The 17,756-nt window shown below is 41.0% G+C and overlaps 1 protein-coding gene across 2 annotated transcripts in view; it reads right to left on the minus strand.

The window, feature by feature from the left end:
• Positions 1–17,756, minus strand: part of LOC129709077 (protein HIRA) — a 69,288-nt gene that overhangs the window by 31,926 nt on the left and 19,606 nt on the right. Inside the window, exons 11-15 of one of the 2 annotated variants that reach the window (XM_055655176.1) lie at positions 15,867–15,972; positions 14,315–14,530; positions 10,325–10,410; positions 3,781–3,972; positions 110–280 (exon numbers count right to left, since the gene is read on the minus strand). In XM_055655176.1, coding sequence (XP_055511151.1) covers positions 110–280; positions 3,781–3,972; positions 10,325–10,410; positions 14,315–14,530; positions 15,867–15,972 — 771 coding nt within the window. The remainder of the gene's footprint in view (positions 1–109; positions 281–3,780; positions 3,973–10,324; positions 10,411–14,314; positions 14,531–15,866; positions 15,973–17,756) is intronic. The other variant, XM_055655177.1, reaches the window with a different exon arrangement.

The raw sequence follows: 17,756 nt of genomic DNA on the forward strand, positions 1-17,756 counted from the left end.
TTCGTGATAAAGTAATGTAATTTGAACTCATTGCAGTATTAACTTGCGGACAGTCCTAAGTCAATTAAAACAGACTCCACCAAAGTCGTCCACGTTGCTGTCCTAATACCTGTCCAAGTCAGTCTGCCTGGCAACAGAAGAGATGGGGGCTGTTCCAGGTGTAGATTTGGATCTTTCAGTGAACCTCGAGTCAAGAGCTTTCATCGGCTCAATCCTTGAAGGAGAAGTCAAAAGCTGAGTGCTTGTGGGCACAGCAGTGGGTGTACTAGTGATTGCAGACCTGAAAAACAAAGACATGACTTTAATGTACAGGTCTGGCCTACATAACACCCAACAACATACAGATATTTCAAACCAACTATAGTATTCCCAAATATGTACAGGGTTCATCCTGAAATTTTGCAAAAAAAAAACTATTACATGCCATTTTTGATTTGTCGCTATTTTATATATTGCTTTAATTTCTCTTCTTAATGGGTCTTGAAGTAATCATCCTTTATGTAAGAGTCCAGAAATTAATGTTTACCAGGGATCGATCCTGACTCCGGGTGCTGTCTGCAAGGCATTCGACCGTTCTCCCTCTTACCTCTGATTTCCTCCCACATCCCGAGGACATGCAGGTTTGTAGGTAAATTGGCTTCTATAAATTGTTCCTAGTGCGTAGGATGGAACTAGCGTGTAGGTGATGGTCGGTCGGTGCAAACTCAATGGGCCAAAGTGCCTATTTCCACGCTGTATTTCTAAACTAAATCATGGAAACTCACTGCAGACTGAGATTGGAAATGGTGGAGGGGGATGAAGCTTATCCTGATGGTCACTCCGTGATATTTCACAAAACAAAAAATCAGGCAGCAGTGGGACTTAAGTGGTTTGCATTGAATAACCCTGCTGAACTAATTTGTAGAAATAAACTTAATAAAAATGATGAAGCAGGTAGCATCAATTGGTGTGACAAAAGAGGTGCCCAGTGTAATACAATTCAAACAAAGAATGAATAAACCCAATTGCCTAAATCTAGTTGAAGGTGACCGAATTAAGCAAATATAAGAACACACAACCTGGCATCTTGCTGGTGCTTTGAAGACTGCATCACCCTGTTCAATTTTTATGAAAGCCTCAGATTATCATCCCTGACCATAACATGATTAATATTGGAAGGTATAGTAAATACAGAAAATAAACACGACGCCCAAAAATTGAATTTTGTGACTAACAGGAAAATAAAGTTGGCATATAACGGCTGGTTAAAACATCGGTATATAATGCCAATGCATGGAGCACAAATACACTATTATGAAAACACTATGAAACAATAGTGAAATCAGCCATGGGACAAAATGTGTAGGAAAGAACTACAGATGCTGGTTTAAATCGAAGGTAGGAACAAAATGCTGGAGTAACTTAATGGGACAGGCAGCATCTCTGGAGCGGTCTGAAGGAGGGTCTCAACCCAAAACGTCACCCATTCCTTCTCCCAGAGATGCTGCCTGCCCCGTTGAGTTACTCCAGCATTTTGTGTCTACCTTCAGCCATGGGACATTCTGTTCAGGTGTGGTCACCTTTTATTGACTAAATATGAAGCTCTTGGAGAGAACATAACCAAGAAAAACACCACCAGCTGATTCATAAAGTAGTTTAGACAATTATCTTCCCTGAAAATTCAGGAACTAAACAGAGGTACCCGTTTTATTTAAATAAAGAAGGGGAAAAATACAACCTTGTTGCGCAAAAATAACTAAAATATTGCAATGAATTACTTAGAAGAGCAATATTAGGCGTTGCTGCCACCTAGTGGAACTCTGAACAATTCAGTTTAAAGTATTTAAAAACCTCAATAGCGTGGCTTTAGACTTGCAAAAAATGTCAGTTTGGGTAATGAAGATAATTTCACACTACGTTTCAGCACATTGTTGCTTTCACTGAGAAATTTACAACTGGAAATAGACGTAACAAAAGAACCGAAACACCATAAAAGTTTCACTCCACGGACTAAACAGAGACAATAGACAATAGGTGCAGGAGGAGGCCATTCAGCCCTTCGAGCCAGCACCGCCATTCAATGTGATCATGGCTGATCATCCCCAATCAGTACCCCGTTTCTGCCTTCTCCCTATATCCCCCGACTCCTCTATTTTTAAGAGCCCTATCCAGCTCTCTCTTGAAAAGCATCCAGAGAACCCGCCTCCACTGCCCTCTGAGGCAGAATTCCACAGACTCACCACTCCCTGTGAGAAAAAGGGTTTCCTCGTCTCTGTTCTAAATGGCTTACTCCTTATTCCTAAACTGCAGCCCCTGGTTCTGGACACCCCCAACATTGGGAAAATGTTTCCTGCCTCTAGTGTGTCCAAACCCTTAACAATCTTATATGTTTCAATGAGATGCCCTCTCATCCTTCTAAACTCCAGAGTGTACAAGCCCAGCTGCTCCATTCTCTCAGCATCCTGGGAATGAACCTTGTAAACCTACGCTGCACTCCCTCAACAGTAAGAATGTTTTTCCTCAAATTAGAGGACCAAAACTGCACACAATACTCCAGGTGTGGTCTCACTGGGGCTCTGTACAACGGCAGAAGGACCTCGTTGCTCCTATTTTCGATTCCTCTTGTTATAAAGGCCAACATGCCATTCGCTTTCTTCACTGCCTGCTGTACCTGCATGCTTACTTTCATAGACTGATGTACAAGGACCCCCAGATCCCGGTGTACTTCCCCTTTTTCCCCCAACTTGACGCCATTTCGATAGTAATCTGCCTTCCTGTTTTTGCTACCAACGTGGATAACCTCACGTTTATCCGCATTAAACTTCATCTGCCATGCATCTGCCCACTCCCCCAACCTGTCCAAGTCACCCTGCATTCTTTATAGCATCCTCCTCACATTCACACTGCCACCCAGCTTTGTGTCATCTGCAAATTTGCTAATGTTACTTTGAATCCCTTCATCCAAATCATTGATGTATATTGTAAATAGCTGCAGTTCCAGCACCGAGCCTTGCGATACCCCACTAGTCACTGCCTGCCGTTCTGAAAGGGACCCGTTAATCCCTACTCTTTGTTTCCTGTCTGCCACTTCTCTATCCATGTAAGCATTCTACCCCCAATACCATGTGCCCTAATTTTGCCCACTAATCTCCTATGTGGGACCTTATCAAATGTTTTCTAAAAGTCCACGTACACCACATCCAGTGGCTCTCCCTTGTCCATTTTCCTAGAGATGACAGAGATGACAGAGAACCTGTGGCTTTCGCCGATTAAAATATTGGTTGGACTGTTTGTCAGTCAGCATTCTTTTAATTCACTCGCCTCCGTTCTCTTTTCCACAGGTGTCGCCTAAGCTGTTAACTTCCTTATATTTGATGTTATTTCATATCTGCAGTTGAAGGATTGGAAGTTTAATTAATTTCCCTTTTGCTGTAATACTGGTCTCCTGTCGCTAGATGGCACTTTTGCTCCACAGCAACCACCACAGTTCACTGCACCTGCTCGGCTGCTTCCCACAAGTGGGGGAGGGGAAGAGTCTTTTGTTCCTCTGTACTTTCCGCAGAAAACTGCAGCTTCAAACAACTCTAATCAAATGAATTAGCTTTGATTTTGTTCAGCACCAATCAAATATCTGAGCTGGGATCAAAGAAACATTCTCGCACTTAGATTTATACTGCATCTGAACAAGCCGAGTTATAAAATAAAGCATTGTACCCAGTTACTGATGAGAAATAGGGTGACATATCCATGTAGGTGTGTATCACTATTCAAATCCAGTTGTACTCAGCATTTGCACCTTACCCGTCTTTGATGGGGCTGTCTTCAGGTGGCTTTGCAATGGCTGGTGCGGGGTCCTGAGATAGTTTAGCAGAGACGGACTTGGCAGCATTAGAGTCTGAGGAAGGCTGTGGCTGGCTGATCTGTGAAGACAGCACTGACCCTGGAAGTGCCCCCGTGATGGGTACACTATTAAAAAAAGCAGTCGAAAAATCCCTAATGATAAAAGAAACAAACAAAAGGCAGGTCATGTGAGAAGCCATTTTGTGGCATTCATAGTTTCTTACACAATGGATTTTGGGGAATTAAATATTGCATTGAATTTATTCAAATGAAAACAATTTTGTTGAGTTAATTAATCCAAAACATAATTTTTTATAACAGCTCAGAGAGTGACAGTGAAGCATGTTTCATTTACTGATGGCAAATGCTGGAGACTCCTTGGTTTCAGCTGTTCAGAGAATGCACTCTACACTACAACAAATCTCTACCAAGGTGGGCAAGAGCACACAATCACAAGTCTGCAACTACACTAAGTCTCGTAAAGGAAAGGGCAAAAGAAGAGGACGCAGGCAGGTCTTAGCCAGGAGGATTCTTAATATCTAACATTACATGGGACACCAAGGACCGAATCCAGTAAGCTTACTGAAATGTGCAAGGTAGCAGGGATTGAATATTTCATGTCATTAATTCAATTTTTTACTGCTACACAGATTTTAACATTAATTGGGAGGATTGGACGAGCCATCAAGCCTCTGCTAATCCTGTGAGACATATTGCAACTAGCATCTGTTATCAGGGGGGGGGGGGGGGAAGCATTATAAGGATGTCCTTTCAAAACTGTAAAACTTTCCCCACCACCACACTTTCCCCCATCACCCCCCCCAACCAAGCCAGCATCACCACCACATCCACATGGTAAAGGGTCTTCCTAACACACGAACAGGTAAGGGTGGTGATATACAAGAGGGAGACAATGTTCAGCAGCAACACAGAAGAGGTTTATCACATTCCGTCCACATTAAATGATATTATTATTGCTAATCCTTCACCAACATTATGACAGAGGGAGACACCAGTGAGCAGAACCCTATGATACTATTACATATGGCAAGTGATTCATTTCCTAACTTTCAATGTCTACCATCCACAAGGAACATGTCAGAAGTGTAAATTCCTTGGATGAATGGTGCTTCAGGTCAAAGCAGCTACTTACTAGATTTGGACCCCACCCAGCTAAATATTCACTCCCTCTTTTGCTATAATGAGTATAGCAAATCAGTGCACTGTAGTATCTCATCGCTGCTTCTTCAAAGGCGCCTCCAACCCAATCTGCTTCTGGACAGCCAATGACATACAGCATCCTGGCATGAAACAATGTGGCCAATCCTTTAGCATTGCTGGCCTAGCTATAGGAATTTCCAATAAAAAGGTGCCAACGGAATATCCAAAACTTCAATTACAGGAAGTGACCACCTTCTCAATTATGCCAAGACATGGCCAACAACTGCACAGCTTGCCGATAAAGTCCACATCTTAAATATCAAAGCACACTTTGCGGTAAGGACTGATCACCTGCAGTGAATATTGTTTTGAATAATAACATGATAATACGGCCTAATTAATCACAAAGAAACCAAAGCAAAATTCTCTATGGAACTGCCAGCATTATGGATCTGTGACTTCTCCCTTGGTGGAGATTCAGTTTCGGGTCAAGACCCTTCTTCAGTCCTAGTCTGAAGAAGGGTCTCGACCCAAACGTCACCCATTCCTTCTCTCCAGAGATGCTACCTGTGCCACTGAGTTACTCCAGCATTTTGTGTCTATCATCAGTTTAAACCAGCATCTGTAGTTCCATCCTACACATTCCTTCTTGATGCATCTATCCTAAATACCTCATAATTCTATCAAGGCATATCACTGGCATACTTATTGCAGCAAATATAATATTGCAACAACATTATTTGGATAAACTATAGGGAATTCATAGCACAATGGTTTAATACGAAGAAGAAAAATGTTTGCAAATAATTCAAACTGAAATAATTGATATCTGGTACACAATAATTTTAATAAATAACATAAATCCTAAATTATAAAAATATCTTTATACCTGCTTATATTGACAATATTAGCTCCGTCTCCAAAACACTGAAACAGGAGATGAGGTTTGAAGGACTGATTGATACGAAAGACACACATCAAATACAAAAATCAATTACAGTAATCAGCTTCTGTCTGGCCCCCGGGAAATCCTACCTTATTAGATACTGCAAAAATAAATCATAAATCACATAGCAACTGGGAATGTGTTAACAGCAAAGGTCCTTTGCAATGAAATAATTTGAAATCATGAGAATTTTTGGCACCTTAACACATTCACTTCAGCTACCCCCTGACAAAACCAATGCTGATACGAGAGCCTGAAAACTATTGAGCTACACATGCCTACCAGCATATACAACAGATATTGGCACAAAGTTTGGAAACAGTAATCCATTAGTGAGTTTGACATAATCCGAGTCCAACTTAAAATCACAAAATCCTGAACAGGTACTCTAAATATCTGTACACTAAATGTAGATTTCTGTTAATAATCATAATCTAGTTTTTGCAGTAGCAAACTATGATTTGGAACAAGATTTACAAAAATCCACTTTCTATTATATGACCAAATTGTAATACATATCATCCCAATGAGCTCTAAACCTCTGGTCCGTGTAGCCGCAATTAATAATAACCAGGAAAAGACAAACTGCTGGAGGAGGCAGCATCTCTAGAGGGGAGTGACTGAAAACATTTGATTTGAACCTTTCAAACATTGTCTTTCTCTTTGCCTCAACAGATGCTGCCTGACCCGTTGTGTTCCGCAATGAATCCAGTCTAACAACAGGCACCTGATATCACTTCTCCACTGCTGGCCAAGCCGGTCTGCCAAGTTAAAAGATCTTTGTACTCTGGAAATCATACCCCCCCCCCCCCCCCCCCCCCCTCCAATTCACATCTGCCACATTATGAAAGAGTGCATTTCCCATTGTGGAGAAGCAGCTCCCAGAACAGGAACTGGAAATCACAGGAAGGTTGGCCAAGGTGACTTTAGACAAGAGGGACCCAAATCCACAAACTAGTTGGACCATATATTTAGTCCGAGCTAGAAATTCAAGGAACAGAAGATGCTGGAATATTGTGTACAGCACAAAGTGCTGAAGTAACTCAGTGGGTCAGGCAGCATCTCTGAAGGACGTGGATCAGCGATAATTCAGGTCGGGATCCTTCTTCAAACTGTAATCAGACGGTGTCTGAAGAGACCCGACCAGAAAAGTTGCCTAGCCATGTCCTCTAGAGATGCTGAGTTACTCCAGCACTTTGTGTTCTATTCAGTCTGAGTTTACAAATTAGTGATACTATGGCAAGAATGTGCATTACTGACTATATTCAGGCTCACTGATCAGTTATTGAATATTCAACATGTCAGTCCAGAGAAAGAGAAACAAGAGAGACAGGCTCAATGCAGCCCCTTGACAGATTCAAAGCTCCCCCCCAAACTCATGATCCTTCGAGGTGAATATCAGCGGCCCTCCCACCTTGCCATCCAATTAGTCAAGCTGGGACAACTTTCTAAAAAGCCACAGCAACTAACCCATCAGCACGCCAGAGCAGTGATAACTCTGCCTGGTTGTCAGCAGTGAAGAACCTTAACAGTAGCTACTGAAGGCCAACGCTGGGGGGCTCCAACCAAGGGAGGGAAGATGACACCAGCACCACCTAAAGAAGAAACCGACCTTCATGAGCAGAGAATCCTGGATTTCGGGAGCCCAGCAATTACATCTATGACTGTCCCAAACGGGACACGAGACATACAGTTAGCGCCGAAGTACTGTATGATTAACGGTGATTGCGAGTGTGTGAATAGAGCAGCATTTGCACTGAGATCAGACTTGTATTCTTTTATTTGTCTCCCCGTGACCCGCGTGGGTTTTCTCCGAGATCTTCGGTTTCCTCCCACACTCCAAAGACGTAGGTTAATTGGCTTGGTAAATATTAAAAAAATTGTCCCCTATGGGCGTAGGACAGTGTTAATGTGCAGGGATCACTGGTCAGCGTCGACCCGATGGGCCGAAGGGCCTGTTTCCGCACTGTATCTCTAAATAAAACTAAACTATTCTCAGGGCAGCATTTGAACCATAATGTGAGACTTGTGGGCTAACTGAAAGTTTAGCCATCCCTGCATTCATCAGTTTTCAGGCTCTTTTCGGGGTTTTACCAGATGAAGACATGAAAAGTACAAGTGCAGAGGTTTTCACCCACATCGAAGAAAGCATCTGAAAATGGCTTCAGAACTACTTGGCTCACTTGTCAAATAATGACAAATTTGTTGAAATACTGCCCTCACACAGTCTAAAACAAAGTTTAATTTGAAGTACACACTGTACCAGTAATGCTTGGCCCAGAGTGTGCATTGGCAACTCACCACTGGTGCACCTACAAAGTTGGAAGATTCCACCTGCCATGAAATGGGGCAGATAAACCACTCAATTTATTCAAAGGCCACGTACAAGCACCAATCAGGATGTATTGTTCCGCCTGATACCACTGCAAAGTTTCAATAATAATAATGCAATCGCAGGTGGCTTCTTTTATTCCATAGCTACCTCCTTTTATAGATGGCAATTTACTCGTTTGTGATCCATTAATGTTTCTAATTCATTGTTCTCCTTTTACCTTGTGTTTTCATTTCAGAAATGCGTTCCACTTCCTGTGCTTCTTTGTACAGTTGGATATGGAGCAACAATAATTGTTTGGAAGTGTTGCAAGGGCATATGATATAATTGAACAGCTGAGGAGCTACATGGTCTTCAACTGCTTTCAACAAGATAGATGCTTTCCAATTTTATACCATCATCGATTTTCCGGCACCTTGGTTCCAGAGCCTTGCTGGATTATCCAAATTGCCAGAACTGCGGAGGTTACGGCCTCAAAGAGAAGTTGAACTGTACCAGAACGGTCTGTCGCAGGGGGGAAATTTGATCCGCTGATCGGCCCTGGAAGTCCCGATAAGGTCAAGAATTCACACCGCCATTTCCCCAGTGCCCCAGTAATCCAGAAGTAGAGAGCATTGGTTTAAGGTGAGAGGGGAAATATTTAATAGGAACCCAAGGGGCAACTTTTGCACACAGTCGGTGGTACATGTATGGAACGAGCTGTCAGAAGAAGTGGTTGAGGCAGGTACAATTACAGCATTTAAAAGGCATTTGGACAGGTACTGGATATGAAAGGTTTAGAGGGATATGGGTCAAAGGCAGGCAAATGGGACTAGCTCAAATGGGCAATTTTGGTCATCATCGATGAGTTCATAATTCAGAGGAGCAGAGTTAGGCCATTCGATCCATCAAGTCTACTCTGCCATTCAATTATGACTGATCTATCATTCCTCTCAACCCCATTCTCCTGTCTTCCCCCCGCAATTTTTGCAACCATTTCTAATTAAGAACCTGTCACTTGCAGCTTTAAAAATACCCAATTACTTGGCCTCCACAGCTATCTGTGGCAATGAATTTCACAGATTCACCATCTTCTGACTAAAGAAGTTCATCCTCATCTCCTTCCTAAAGGTATGCACTCTTATTCCCGAGGCTGGGCATTCTTTCTGGTCCTAGATTCGCCCACTAGTGGAAACAGGATGGGCCGAAGGCTTGTTTCCATGCTGTATGACTCCATGACCATGTATCCAACCTGACTGAATCTAACCAGGTCACTGCTAGCAGTACATCGATTAACAAATAAGAGCTTTGCTTTGCCAGCGATCATGAGAATCAACTCAGACATAATATGTCTCATAACCTGGCCTTGCAACCACTCATGGCCGTGAGTCATTGAGCAGCTGCCACTTAGCACCCCCTGGAGTTGTAAAATTACTGGAAAATCAATCACTTCAAAGTCATGGCCAAGGACCTGCTGCCCGCAGTGTTCAGTGACATTACACCACAGCTCAAATATTCTGATGTAAAATCGGCAAATATCCTGACTACACCCTCTCCACTTTATTCCAAGATATCAGTACTTCCACAACCAATTTAGCAGAGCTGGTGTTAAGTGAGGCCCCTCTGTGCTGCGGCAATCTCAAGACAATGGCTTGTGGACCAAACAACCTGCTCTGTTCAGCCTGCCGGCTGCACCCGAGGTCTGTAAAATACCTTGATCATCCCATAATGCACATTAAATCAAGAGCAGTGGAAGTCACTGGTTGGAGAGTAAAGAAAATCTGTAAATCAATGAATTATGCCAAAATGACATCAGGCCCTTACAATATGATAACCACCTAAAGAAATCTTAAGTAACTGGCACTCTGTCTCTTCCAGCTTTATATTCGAGATAAAACACACATGGGGTCGGAAATTCTGGCTGTTGGGGATTATACACCGAATCAGCATTTTTTGCAAGGCTGCCGTAGTGCTACATTGGACTGAGCGCCACAATAGGATTTCAAGTGCACATTTGTTCCTTCATTGTTTCCTAACTGTGCAACATACACTAAAACTTTTCAAAGGGTACTGAAATGACCTCTTACCCAGTGTCTAACTGAGCAATGCAAAAGGGTGTGATTCTTCTCCGTCCGTCAGCTGTCCTAGTTTCAATCTGTTTCTTTAATAAATTCTATAAAGGGAGAACAAGAGAGAAAGAAAGTTCAGATGTTATTATCCAGCACACTATTTGCCTCCCATTGAAGGTCTCAATAACATGGCCCAGGCTTTAATTTTTAATAAGCATTACGGTTATTCAGACTGCTTTTTTAACGTCACAGACTACAGAAAGTGCAGCACTTCGGAGAAGCCTTCATTCAGAATATAAATCCTTCGAAACAAAGGACCAAATGCGACGGTGGTAAAATACCTACACAATACACGATAGGCTGCTACAATTGCCATGCAAACAATTCTTGTGAATGGCTCTCTTGCCATCTTTCAGGGGATTTTTGAAACCCAACACCCCTTAGAAACAAGCTGCATCATATTACACCAGACATGCATAATAGCAGTGGCACAATCAAGACTAACTCTCAGTGCAGGGCAGCAATTAAGTTATTTAATAAAAAAAGTGACAGCTCTTTGTTATAAAAATTCATTTTCAACTACAGATTAGCACTTGTATTTCATGCAATATTCGGATTCATTTTAAATAAACGTACTAGTAGCCTCCCCATGTACTCCAGAATTTAAAACAAAGCATCTTGAAGGGTCTCAAGCCAAAGCGTCACCTATTCCTTTTCTCCAGAGATGTTGCCTGATCCGCCGTGTTGTTCCAGCTTTTTGTGTCTATCTTCGATCTTATAGTCATGTCTAGTTTGCTCGGTTACTGGTGATCAGTTAGATTCTCCACGTTAAGGATAAAGCAGAGTTATGGGACAGAGAGAATGACAACACTTCTAAAGTGAAGCTAAATGCACCCCTGTCAAATGTTCCCAACAGGTTTTATTTGTCTTTCTGCATTGAAGAATTGTGTGAATAAATCACTGGATTTGCTAGGGGATTAGCTGCCAGATAAGGATGGTAAGGACATGAAAGGATGTTTCCATATCAACTGAATGGAAAGATCCTACATGAAGTTAAATTTGACTAACTGCCATTTATTTCTCTTTAAAGTCCTGCAGCTATAGTTACGCATCAAGAGATCCTGAAAGCACCTCTTAAAACCATTACTCCCATTACTAAAGGACACCACCTGCAGATTCCCCTCCAAGCCACACACCAAAACTGACTTGGAAATGCATCATTGTTCTCTTTTTATTGCTGGGTTGAAATTCTCAGACACTCTGGAAGAATTTAATCATAAGTGATTCAAGGACACGCTATACTTTAGAAATGAGTGATACATTTTGGCTCTCTCAACTGCATTCCATTGCTATCAACAGGCTTTTTAAAATAAAGTAACTGAAACTGAAGACAGTGAAACTATGCATTTAGATTTTGTGGCACCTTGGTGAAGAGCAGTTAAACAGTGTACCCTATCCTGCAATGAAGAAATCATAATTTAACTTTAAATTTCCCACACCACATAATCAGTGTGAAAGATTACTTGATATCTAAGTAACAGTGAAAATAGAAAATGATTTGTGTTCCGCTCATCATTTCTTAAAATTAAAAATTGCACTTGCTTTTTGTTTCTTAATGGTTGATTGGTGAATTAATTGAATAATATAGCACGGAAACAGGCACTTCAGCCTATCAAGTTCACACTAACCATCAATCACCTGTTCATACCAGTTGTATATTATCCCACTTTCACATCCAATCTCTACACGCAAGGGGGAATTAAAAAAGGCCAATTAACCTACAAACTCGCTTGTCTGGTGTGTGGGAGGAAACTTGAGCAGCACCCGAAGGAAACTGACAGTCACAGGGAGCACATGCAAAGTTTATGCAGACAACAGCCAAGGTCAGGATCAAACACACTTGGGTCTCTGGTGCTGCGAGGCAGCAGTTCTACTAGCTGCATTACCTGCAGACCAGGAAATGAATGCTCAAGGTGACTGATGGTATGCTAATCAAGCAGGCTTCTTGACAGTCACTGGCGCTGCACACACCAGGAGCATTCCATCATGCTCACAAGGTGACTTGCAGATGGTTAAAATGCGAGTTGGTCACTGCAGGGTATCCAGCCTTTGCCTACTCTTGCAGCAACAATATTTATGTTGCTCATCCAGTTAAATTTCTGCTCTGTGCTGACTACCAGGATATCATGGTGCGGGACTCAGTGATGGTGAAGCCATTGAATGTCCAAGGTAAGTCATTTGACCTTCTCTGCTACAGATGGTCTTTATCTGGCACTTTAGTGGCCATTCGTCAGCTCAGGCCTGAATGGTGTCCAGAATTTACAGACACGAACAGCTTTATTTGCAGATGTTACAAATAGAATGTTTTCAATCATCAGCAAGCATATCCTCTCCGATCTTGTGAGGAAGTGAGATCACCAATGAAGTGGCAGAAGATAGTCGGGCCTATGACGATGCTCTGAAGAACTCCCGCACAGGTGTCCTGTGGCTCCATTATTGACCAACTACCTTCTTTTGTGCAAGGTACAATTCCAAACACAAAAGTATTTTTGCTAGCTTCAGGTTTCCCAGGGTATTTAGATGTCACACTCAGTTTCACTTCACATCTTTGGAACATGGCAGCTCCATCACTTTACCGAATTGCAAACAACATATATTTTTATTGGTTCTATCACGACCTATAGTTCCAAGTATTTAACGTCAGTTGAAGATTTCTCAAGTAGCATCGGGGTCATGAACACTGTTAGCATAGCAACTAATTTGCACCAAGGACATACAAACTGCATTATAATATAGATGAGAAAACCAGTTTCAGTGAAAATAATTTGGAAGAAAATAATGACTTGGATGAAGGGGAGGGTGAAAATAGTGCCATAAGACATTAAATTCTGCTTCAAATGAAAGACCAACTGGTTTAACATAACATTTTGATAAAAGTGATCAGACAAAGGAATAAAACAGTGACAAATATCGCTGAGAGCGTACAGCCTTCGTCTTAGATCCCATTTGGGCAGCGATGAAAAGCAAGTCCAAAGAAAGAGGACAAGAGTGGAATTAAAAAATATGAATTACTTTGCGTCCAAAATGATAAGCTTTAAAAAAATTACAGAATAAAAGATCAGATTTTGAATGTATGATTAGAACAGGCAATCAACAAGGGGTGCACTTTACAAGCTACATTCAGGAAAAAGACACTTACTTCTCAAGTCTAATTTCCTCCAAAATATTTCAAAAATATTGCATTGATACGAATTCTAAATTAATTCAAATTACATTAAAGTGCACGTCTCATTTACAGCAGGGAAACGGGCCTTTCAGCCCAACTTTCCATACCAACCTAATCCAAGCTAGTCCCATTTGTCCACATTTGGTTCATATCCTTCAAAACCTCTATCCATTTATCTATCCAAATGTGTTCTATTACTGTTAATATACCTGCCTCAATGATATCCTCTGGCAGTTTATTCCGTATACCCATCAATTTCTGTGTGTGACAAATTGTCCCTCAGGTTTCTATTAAATCTTCCCTCTCACATTAAACCTATCCCCTCTAGTTCTTGTTTAAGAAAGAACTGCAGATGCTGGAAAAATCGAAGGTAGACAAAAATCCTGGAGAAACTCAGCGGGTGAGGCAGCATCTGTGGAGCAAAGCAATAGGCGATGTTTTGGCTCGAGACCTCCAGTTCTTGATTCCCCTATTTTGTGAAAAAGACTGTGTGCATTTCCCCCTCATGATTTTATACGCGTTTATACGACCACTCCTCGATTTTGGGGCAGAAAAAGGAGCAGATGGAAATGCCACTTGTTCTCATGAAACATTTGTGTGCATTTCCAAAACATTTGAAATAGCAATGATTAATAAGAGGATTCCGTTTCAGGTCCCATAAATGAAAGCCTCTCTGGGTATCAGTTATAAACCATCCCTGCTATATTCAAACCTGTGACCCAAAAACACAAGTTGTTTTTATTTACATTTTAATGCTCAAGAAGCTGCTTCTTATCCATTACCTTCCGAATGTCCTCCAAGCTCTCTCCATTCAGCATATTCGGCACTTTGGTGGCCATCAGTTCCCTGGACCCTAATGCATTTTTTTTCTGCTCCTGTAACTGCTTCTGCTGCTGTTGGTACTTAAGCATCTCTGGATTTTCAATGATGGTGGTGGACAGTTGCTGCTCCGTTGTAATTGCTAAACTTTTGCCATAAGTCTTCTGGTGAATCATATTCTGTAAGACAGACATAGAAAATGTGGGTCACCAGGCAGGTGAAGAGTGATAATTTGCCTTAAAGGGAAATGTTTAATAATCTAATAATCAGATATATGTCTGCCCACAGCGAGTTATGTTCTCTTGACAACAGGAAGCAATCTTATGTAGGTGAGTGTACTATCTGCATGCAATAAAAGATTTCTGCTCATTTATGGAAACTGTAGCAATAGTAACTCAGCCAAAATTTTACATTTTAATTACCTTTTGAATTGAAATGGATGAAAACCAAACAGTGCACAGTGTGTGGATATTAAACCTTACCCTGCCCTAACTTTACTGGTGAAAATACTGGAAACATGAATGGGCACAAGTTTAACTCTCGTTGTCCAGCACTATGGTTGCAAGTAGGAAACAATTCATCCCCAAGAACATATTCCAGGTATACCTACAAAAAGTATTTGTTTGATGCAGGAGCTAAATGAGCATGCTAATGACAAATTAGTCAGTGCAATTCAGACCACTAGTATAAAAAGACAAAAACGTGCATAGTCAGTTTGTGAATTTGTTTTTAAACTACTCAAGTTGGGATCTCACCAAATATACATTTTAATAATTGCAGTATACATGATGTTGAGTCCTTCTGAACAAACTGCGGGAGAGTTGAGGGTACTCGAGAGAGTACACGTTTTAATGTAAAGGCATAAATGAGAGTGGTGGGGATTAGTTATTACTGCTATATAAATCTCTATGTAATGAAGCCTGGGTTCAGTTTAACTGCATTTTGCTTACTCTTCTTCTTCAGTCATAGTTGACCAGGTCATCAAAGGCTATGAATGCTCATGTGTAGCTCTGTGGAAAATGGTGATCTCCTCCAACCTTTCCAACATCAAACAATCCTGCACTAGGGGACCCACACACTTGGTGCCAAAAATATTTACTACCAAGAACTCCAGTGATCCACCATCAAATGGCATCATCACTCAATAACACAAGGGTACTAAATCACAACATTTGTCAACTGGAAATTAACAAACAAGTATTCATTGGATCATTTTTCTAATTATTTTATTTTGAAATCCTCATTTTCAAGTAGTAATTCATTTCTTTTTCAACTTCTACATTTCACCTTCTTATGAGATCACCCCTACCAAACCTCATGAGTAACATTATTAGTTTGGGAAAGTTATATCATATATAGTCCCATGATATCAAAACCACATCCCTGCTTGAAGATTCATGTTTCTCTGGTACAAGAACAGACCCACCTGCAAGTAAATTAGTAATCTGCACCAAGTTGAGGATACAAGCACATTGATGTAGTTGCTGCTGCTGTACTTTAAATTGGCTCAGTTACCTTCTCCTCCTCAGTTAGTGGATCACCCAATTCTTCCTGGGAGAAATCCAGAAATGCCACCGTTCCATCCATTGAGCATACCAGCAAACCCAATCCTGTTAAAGTCCTGGTGTAAAATAAAACACAAACTATATTTAATACTTTCAAAGTCAACACGTTTGCTCTCAAATTATGAATTTGCTGCAAATTATGATTAGTTCCAATCAATTAAAAATTCATGGATGAGAAGAAGGATCTGCTTATCAATTTGCATTATTAAATAAATTAGTACAATTAACATTTAAAAAAAGAATTAGATGCATATAGAAAAGTCGTGCTGGGCCAAGAAGAGTTGAAAAGCCGAAGATGGCATTCTAACATTGAAAAAAAAATGGGATCAGTTAAGATAACAAAGAGGAAATAGAAAAGGAAGCTTTGAGATTATTCTAATGACAAAGATGGAAGGTAATTGTGAAGTATAATCTTAGCTGAATCAGGAAAGATAACCCAAAATGGTTGAATTAGTGGCATAAAAAAGGGCAAAAGACTCTTTAGGAAAATATCATCATTAACATTACAATCAATCAAGAAAGAACAGCCTTGAATGAAGGTAATGTAAAAGTCATAGGAGTTTTTACTGGATAAATTGATGTGTTAAAAGTAGTTTGAAAAATAATTTCAAATAGTTTATTTGAAACCATATCCTGGAGCAATATACATTGGCATCAAACAGGAAACAATTTATCTTTTCTTCTTGGGTAATGAGATTAGTAATTAGTAGTATTAATTAATTAGTAATTGCATAAAATGACCCTCCAGGAAAGGATTCAACCAAAGTGTGGTTGCATTCAAGAGTCGCAAACTTTCAGAGTAGTCTTCCTCCTAAATAAATGTATGTACACTAGTATGAGGGGCAGATTCACAGAGACAAGCAATGTTATTACACTCAAACAGGTCCTTCAATCCACCCAATCCACATTGGCCATCAAGTCTCCACTTTGGTTACATTATCACATATTCAATTAGAGATTGCACAATGGAAAAATACATGTTTTCTTGATATGATAGAATCATGAAACTTTGCGGAATAGGAGGCGGCTTTGCTGGTGAAAGCACTGCTTAAGAACTCTAAAAAAACATGGAGCACTTCCCATATCTTCACAGGTGACATATCGGCAAAGATAAACATCAGTGATGAAATTCACCACCACCTTCGATGCACCAGCAGAGTCTTTGGTCAAATATGGTAAAAGGTGCCAAAAAAAGGAACCTCTAAACAGGCAAAAAAAAAAAAACATGGTCAATAGACAATAGGTGTAGGAGTGGGACATTCAGCCCTTCGAGCCAGCACCGCCATTCAATGTGATCATGGCTGATTATCCACAATCAGTACCTCGTTCCTGCCTTCTCCCCATATCCCCTGACTCTGGCATTAGTGCTCTCAACCAGGCAATAGTGCTCCCTGTCTTCCCCTGTACTTCTGAGATCTGGACTTCCTACATCAGACACCTCAAGGATCTGGGACATGCAAATTCCACACAGATTGTACACAAGGGCATAATTGAACCTGTGGCGCTGCAGCAGAATACTGCATCACAGTGGGACCCAGGTTACTCACAGCAATGCCTGAAGCCCAACTCGTATATTGCAAGATTTGTCATGGGAGGAGATTCCCTGGTGTTCAGCAGAAAAGTTGCAAGGACGTGTTGAAAGCTTTTTCGAAGATGCGCAACACCCTCTTTGACTCATCAAAGTGGAGAATGAGCATTTGGATGCTATGGAGAAACTTGAGGCCTTGTATTATTGAGAATCCCTATCTAAGCTATGGAAGGGGAACACACACCACAAATGCATCTCCTCCTGCTCCTTTTTTGGAAAGTCAGTGGTTTTCCCCAATGGCCTCACCAGCCA

Source organism: Leucoraja erinacea, chromosome 25 (genome assembly GCF_028641065.1).
Source record: "Leucoraja erinacea ecotype New England chromosome 25, Leri_hhj_1, whole genome shotgun sequence".
Lineage (NCBI taxonomy): Eukaryota > Metazoa > Chordata > Chondrichthyes > Rajiformes > Rajidae > Leucoraja > Leucoraja erinaceus.